The 7570-nt window shown below is 53.6% G+C and overlaps 1 protein-coding gene across 1 annotated transcript; it reads right to left on the bottom strand.

The window, feature by feature from the left end:
- Positions 1 to 5466: 5466 nt before the first annotated feature.
- A1O9_08712 (KRAB and SCAN domains-containing zinc finger protein) lies at positions 5467 to 7042 on the bottom strand (the record flags this gene model as incomplete). The annotated part of the gene is made up of 3 exons (XM_013402195.1): positions 5467 to 6291; positions 6349 to 6488; positions 6538 to 7042. 3 exons carry the CDS (start codon positions 7040 to 7042, stop codon positions 5467 to 5469), a joined length of 1470 nt encoding a protein of 489 aa, XP_013257649.1.
- Between the last annotated feature and the right edge of the window lie 528 nt (positions 7043 to 7570).

Raw genomic sequence — 7570 nt, 5'->3', positions numbered from 1 at the left:
CTTCTCATCTTGGACTTTTTTTGTTATGTTCCCACTAACCTCTATCGAAAAGTGTTTCGACCACGCGATTTTGATCTTGTTGCCGAACCTCTGCAAATCCAGCAAGCGACTGCGTCAATCAATGTGCTTTAAGCACCTCACGAATTTTAGCCAGACTGTGATGCATGTGTGCTCGTTGGGGTTGATAAGATTATCTATCACAAGAGAGGAGTCCCTTTCTTTCTGATATCTGTGCTTAGACTTTTGGGTCCGCTTGATATGGTGTTTCTGGACCCTCGGACCTGGGTTCATCAAGAGAAGCAGAGATTTTACGGTATGACGAGCCGCTCCTTAAATAATGGATGATGGGCTTACAGCACAGAAGAAAGGAAAGAGAAACTTTGATGCTTTAAGGACCAACAAATTTCGTCCATCTCTAATCCTACATCTTCTTTTGAGCTGCCTTTGAGTCGGTCGTCGCATAAGATCTGCCGCTCCGCGCCCCCAATCCAAAGGATCATCATCTGAATACAAGCTCCGCCCAGTGTCAACCAGTTTCCGCCAACGGAACAACCACTCTCCCCAATTAGCGTCCCCATGTTGAGACCCTCCCCTTCCCCTTTTTAGCTTCCAAACGGCTCCATTCTTCATTTCATGGTCCTCTGAATTAAGATTCTCCGGGTGAAATCTCTCACCCTGAAGCACCTCCCAATTGTCCTCATGTTCCCCAGGTTTCCCGGACTTTCCCTTGAGCGTGAAACCATTGCTAGGCCATCGAGCTCTGCATTGCATTGACCCTGTTGAGCACAAGGATGCCGCTGACTATTTCTGATCATCACAGTCGGAGACCCCGTCCTGTCCAGCAGACCGTTGATGGCGAGAACGGCCTTGTGGCGACGATCCCACTGTGGAAGGACGTACATTTGGATTCAAGTATTCAACAAGCGGCTGTTACTGCAACCGGGAGGTATTGTTTGGGAGCGATGTATGTCTGGGTTCACAGGTTGGCTTGGGCTGGAATTGGCATTGTTGGATCGCGATCGCCCTCGTCCCTCGTCACCAACGTTATGATAGCCAACCAGAGCGCCTTCTCTGGCGGTCGAAGGAAGGCGCGCCTGGTCCACAAGCGCTTGATTTGAGAATGGAGGCCTCTCTCCTACACCGCGTGGCTGTCGGTGAGGCTGGACAGCTGGAGGCGCCGTGGCAGCACGTACAACCGGCACGGCAGGCAAGGTCAGACTTAGAACCCGAGGCGGCGTTCTCGCTATGGGCTGTATAGCATAAGCATTGCTCCGAACCGGCTCCTGGGACGGGTTATCACTGACCCTACTTGTATGATTGTGGCGCACCTGCGACGGATGCACGTAGGCATGCCCGTGCCCGGCTTCCTGCCCGATCGCGCCGTACGGGTTGACGTAGAGACCTCTGGCTTCCAGCTCCTGCTGGCGTTCTCTCGAGCGACCGCCGGAGGCCGCGGTGGTAGTGTTGCTGCAGCCGCCATCATCACTGGCATTTCGGCGTCGCCGTCGCAATGCACAGCCCCAACCCCTCGTCTGCACGGGGCTGCTGCTCCGGTCTCGCTGGCTCGCCGTGAAGAGTGGTCTTGGTGACGTCGTTGACCGGCAGAAGGAGCCAAACCAGCGGTGGTCGTCACGGCTGGGACGAGAAGTCCCCGTTATGGATGCGGTTGTCGTTCTGGTGGTGATGCTGGTGCTGGTGCTAGTTTTGGTGTTCCGGGTTCCCCCTGAGCGACCTTGGTCTGGAGACGGAGTCGCCGGGACTGCTTGCTCATTGCTAGTAGACGAGATTTGGATTTGCCGTTGTATGGGTGATGGTGCATTTGAATGTGGCGGAGACAGTGGTCGTGGGGGAGGTAGCGGATAAAGTCCTTGCCGTCGAGGTTCACAGTCATTGCAATTTCCATTCCCATCTGCTTGAGCGCTGGTGCCGGCATCAGACCTCGAATCAGAGGGTTCGCTTCCTCCTCCACCACCTCCGCGGGGCCTGCTGCTACCATGCTCGGGGATGGCTCGCTGTTCAGATTGATCTGCCCACGTGTTGCCGCGGATTGGTTGGCCTGTTGTCGTCAATAATGGTGGCTGCTGTTGCTGTCTTGTCTGCGCCCCGGTCTGAATTTGACCCGGAAGGACAGGCCACTCCTCAGCGTTCAATGATGACGCTTGTGCTACGCAACTATACACCGGTGGTGCGTCTGAGCGAGTATAAGTTGGTGGCGGTCGAGGTGGAGCTGGAGGATCTCGCACGGGTGTGAATCGTTGACGTCGGCGCTGCTGTCCCCGGCCTGGTACTCTTATAGTTGTCAGTAAATCCCCAGACAGCAAAGTGGCTACTGGCGGGACTGGGGCGTTCGAGCGGGCTCCCTGATCCGAGGTCGAGGTCTCTGTTCTACGGACGCCGGGACTGGCATTGAGTCGGCGTGGCTGTTGCGGTTGCTGTTGTCGTCCTCTGCGTGATGCTTGGAATGTTGGGATGACAGTTCTGGATCGAGGGGCTGCTACCGCCACCGGTGCTAAAGATGAGCGGGCTCGGTCTCTAACATGCGAGGCTAGTGTCGATGTCTCTGCTCTGCGGGCGTTGGGAACTACATGCAGGTTATGATCACCGAGTCCAGATGCTACTTCGCTGGTGCTGGTGCAGGCACGCTGCTGCTCGGGTGGATTGTCTGCATTGGGGTTTGAGGATGCTGAATGATAGCTTGCCGAGGATGGGTTTGTTCTCGATGTAACGAATGTTCCTGTTGAGTCGTCGCTGTCGGATCCTGGCTGACGGCCTTCAGCAGTGTTTCCGTGTTCCCCGGATTCAGGGGTGATAGTTGTTCTTGTTGGTGGTGACCTGGTTTGTCATTGCCTTCTGCTGCCCTCGATTCAGTGCATGGCTGTTGTTGAATTGAGTTGTGGCTCTCCTCTCCATGAAGTCCTGTCACTGTTCTAGTGGTAGATTCTCCCCCCCTGGGCGTGGGATGTCAAGGGAAGTGACATGCTTTCTGGAACAGCAACAAGAAGTACTGTAATGCTAGCAAGACTTGGAAGAGAAGACAATACACGATGAGAGCGCCCGATCGGAAAGTCCGTTTTCAACCTTTCAACGAACGAGAGAAACGCTGGAGATGAACAGGGATCAGACTTACGATTATATGCCGATATGGAATATGCAGGAAGTAGCCGGTGGGGCAATCAGCCATGACGATATAGATGACCACAGTCCTAAGCGGAGGAGTTTATGCTGCGGTCGAACAACCCATCCAACGAGAACCCACGGAGGCTTATTGCTTGTCTAAAAGGGATTATGAGCAGGAGAGATATAGGTACAAAGCAGGAGCAGTTATAATACGGACGATGATGCGTAACGAGGAAGCAAGCAGTGCTGCGCGCGAAGGGGCGCTTTCATTGTTGGAAAACAAAAACACTTTCATGGTGCGAGGATGAAAACATGCGCGAGATGCCCCAGGGCAGAACGACAGAGAGCTTTCCTTCTTGATCTGCGCGACCACACTGTCTCACAGGCGGCCAGATAGGAACAGGGTTTAGGTGAAGCCATGAAAGAAAGGCTGGGCAAGACAATCTTGCTCGTGACGCTTGGGAAGGAGACGGGAAGGAGAAGACGCAAATCCATATTCCTTTGTACTGGAGCTCTGCAGAAAAATACCCCGGTTTGCGTGCGTGGTGCGTGGTGCGTGCATGTATGCATGCATAGTACCCACCACGACAAGGCTGGAACATGCAGGGGCGGACCAATAACAACCAGAATGGAGAAAAGGTTTGCCCCCTCAGGATGGTGCAGTGCAGTACAGTACAGTTGATGGCACCATGGCCCAGAATTTGGGTCTGGAGATGTTAAATATAGAAAGGTGTGGAATGCATATTGGCCTTCTGATGGATGGACAAGCTGAGTGCCAGGGAGAAAAGCGCCTTGATTGACTCAAGCTGAGACGGCGCCAGAGTCTTCTCAAGCGGATCGTGGAAGGAAAGGGGAGCGTGTGAAGTGCGTAAGTATATGCCGGCAATGAGTAGTGTCAAGGCTCTCGAGACTCAGTAAGTTGGTCTACAACGTTGCAGACTCCCGGATCTGCTTTCCCACAATACTGCGACTGAGCGGTGCAGCTGCGGCCGAGCAGGGTTGCTCTGGAAAGCGTCTGCTGCATGCGTATCCCCAGCAGAGGTGTGATCGAAATGAGGCCATGTCGAAGAAAGCAGATGTTCCGAGGCGTCTGGCTCAGGACCGAAACCGCATTTAGCAACTCAATAGTCATACATAAGAAAGAAAGCAAGAAGGCGACGAGGGTGACAAGACTTGGGGACCCTTAGCATAGCCTGCTCCTGCCTACCTGGAAACTCATGTGAGAGAAAGATTCAGCTGCCCGTTGCGATCCATCAGCCCAGGCTGCAATCGACCGCATCCATCGCCGCCACCAACCTCAGCTGAGCACCAAATCGTCACGGCTAGAGAGCCAGGAAAGGCTATTCTTGACATACCGTAATAGATTCGCCGAAGAGACCCGTCCAGTCAAAAAGAGCGTAGGGGTCGTTTGGGCGGGGGCGGTGATCCACCACACATCCCCATCCCCATCCATGTCCACGTCCACGTTGGGGGAGGAGCTCGCTAATTGTGACATGCATGCGGAAGTCTAGAATAGTTCGTAGGTATCGCATCTGGAGTGAATCGCATCTGGAGTGACCTGCAGTGTTCGGCTAGCATCTTCCGTGAGCGCTCCTGCAGATACGAATATCCGAATGCGAAGACAGCGTCCACCCCTCAAGCCCGCATCACGCCATCCGTAATAGAAACGAAGGATTCCTCTGCGGTCGCGAGGATCTTTTCGGATGGACAGGAGGGGACGACCAAGAGGGATGACCAGACCTGAACAAGGAATGGTAGAATTTGGATTGAGTGTGGCAAGCGATGGAAACTAGTAAAATGCGCTCGTGAGAAAGTCTCTGATTCGATAGTAATCCATTATCGCTATTAATGAAGAACCTATCATGTTAAACGATAAATCCACCTAGAACTCCAGGTCCTCATAGAAGCATTGTTTCCGTTCTGACCATCGACACGCCTTGACCACCAATGTGTCTGTGCGTCGTGCGCTAGCGGTTTACCATCCGTTATTCTCCCAGACACAAGTCTAGAAACCTTAAATGACTGTGACCGTCAGACCGCAGTTGTACAGACCTTTTCGCAACCAGGAAGGGCCCTTCCGTCCTTAGATTCTGGCACACCGGACTCGTGATCCTCATACAAGAGAGAAATTGAAGGTGTAACACAAATGCGAAAATTGAGGAAAATGACAATGTTAGACAGGGTATATAAGGAGTTTGCACCAATTGTTTGAGCACCTCGACTGCTCCCGGAGGCTTCTGTAGGGCCGGTCGTGGAAGAGCACCGGGGCCCCATAGGCTGAACTGCCAGGGTGTGGCAACTCTTTTCGATAAAGAAGAGAGTTTTGCCATTCTAGTCGACTAGAGTTTCTTACATGACATATCTCTCTTGCCGGTTATCCTGGACCGCCAATGGCATGTTCCAGTCGGCCGTGATGGGCACATGGTGGGCCATGTGTGGATGGCGAGATCGTATTCCATACTCCTCCGGCTCGGTGCTTTGAGGTCGACGAATGTTGCTACCAGAGTAGTACATAGGATGTCCACCATATGCAGGCTCGGGATAAGCAAAATTGTCCATGGACGACGATCCAGGCAGGTTGCCATTGCTTGGCGAAACCCATCCCAGAGCTCCCAAGTGAGGGGAAGCGTGCCCGCTGCCTGTTCCGGTCGTAGGAGGCTCTAAAGGCTGAGGTGGGCCAAAGCTAGGAGGATGAGATGTGGTTGGAGGCCTCTGCTGAGGCGCACTTGTGAAGTGCTGAAGCGAGTGGCCAGCCATGGATGGGGTGGCACGAGGGGCAGCCTGTGGATAGTCAGACCGCATGTGGGGCGGCAAAGAGTGGGTTTGAGGAATGTAGCCATAGTCAGAGCCTTGACGCTGCATTCCACTGGTCATGGGTGGTAGTTCGGAGTTGGGAGAGACAGATAGTGTTCTATCTGCGGGCGACGCCGTCGAGTTCCTTGACGATCCGGAGGTAGAGCCATAGATCGACTGAGACTGAGGCTGTGTGGTGGATAGTTTGGCGCTGGTTTCAGCGGCAGCTTGCTCGATGGTGCCCGTATGGTGATTTTGGTGTCTGGTCAATGTCGTGCGTCTTGTAAAAGTTTTCTGGCAGTTGGCGTAGGGACATTTATATGGTCGCTTGCCCGAATGAATCCGTCGGTGTCTCGCAAGCGAGCTGGAATCAGAAAAAGGCTGTAGACAGATTAGAAAACAGTAACGGGGCCATGTGTTCTCTGGCCCGAGGCTTACCTTGCCGCAACGCTCGCACATGTGTGGCTTTTCGCCTGTGTGAACTCTTGCATGTACCGTCAGTGCCGAACGCTGTATAAATTGCTTTCCACAACCAGGATGCTCGCATGCATGAGGTCTGATACCGCTGTGTATACGCTCTGTACACGAGTCAGTAGACTTCACCACTGGATTCCCAAAGTTTCCTACCGTGCCGGGCGAGGTCACTGCGTCGGGCAAAACCTTTGGAACAAGTGCTGCAAGCGAATGCTTTCGGCGCTCCGTCATTCTTGGGTCGCATAGCACCAAAATTGTCCTCAGCCATGGACTGGTGGCTGTCATGCCTGGGGATGAAATTGTTGCTGTACAGCTGAGCACTATGCTGAGCGTGGCCCATCGGAGGGTAGCCCAGGCTAGTAGCTTGGTGCAGTTGATGCTGCTGGTGATGAAGCATTGGCGGGCCTTGACCGTGACTCATTGCGTAGGCCACTCCTCCGTCCATTTGCATTGATTGCTGTAGTTGACGACGTAAGTGAGCGTCAGCAGCGGCAGCGTTTCTCGCGTTGAGAAGGCCTCCAATTTCCATTCCTACCTTGGTAGGGAATGCTGGAGTTGGTAGGGGCGGCGGTGGTGGTCTCACAGGTCGCTGATAGACAGCCACTCCTTGAGGCTCTTGTAATGGACTGTAGCCGTACCGGTAGTTTGGTGCCTGCATTTTTGGGCGTTAGCATGGGAGACGAGAATGAACAGCGATGGTGGTTGTGATGGTGACTGAAGAGACGGGAGTTGTGGTATTCTAAGCACTCTGGCCCGCCAGGGATCAGCGCCAAAAGTGGAGAGGGTCAACGCTCTCTCCCGCCGAGGGAAGTAGATCTCGTTGGCCCAGCCCCCATGGGACCTGATATGATCAAGCACAGTCCTTTATTGCTTGGAGAATATTGAAACTATACATACCTAGAAGTGGAAAGAAGGTGGATAGAAAGTGCGCAAAAGAAGTAGGAAGAGATGTGGCTAATGAAGTGAGGACATTCAAGGCCGGAATGTCAGAGGACAACAAGGGCGGGCGAGATCGAGACTGGTATGCTGATTCTTGGCAACGAACAGTCCCAATACCGCGAGGTTCCTGCGAAAGAATTGGAGATGGTGAGGATGACGCAGCGGGGGTTCAGCCGTTCAGGTTCAGGCCAGGATTGACTTGGTGAGCCGGATATGGTTTGCCAACGCTACTGAGTCGGGTAGATCT

Source organism: Exophiala aquamarina (genome assembly GCF_000709125.1).
Source record: "Exophiala aquamarina CBS 119918 chromosome Unknown aczIA-supercont1.8, whole genome shotgun sequence".
NCBI classification, from domain to species: Eukaryota; Fungi; Ascomycota; class Eurotiomycetes; order Chaetothyriales; family Herpotrichiellaceae; genus Exophiala; species Exophiala aquamarina.
This window is presented reverse-complemented; position numbering and strand designations above follow the sequence as displayed.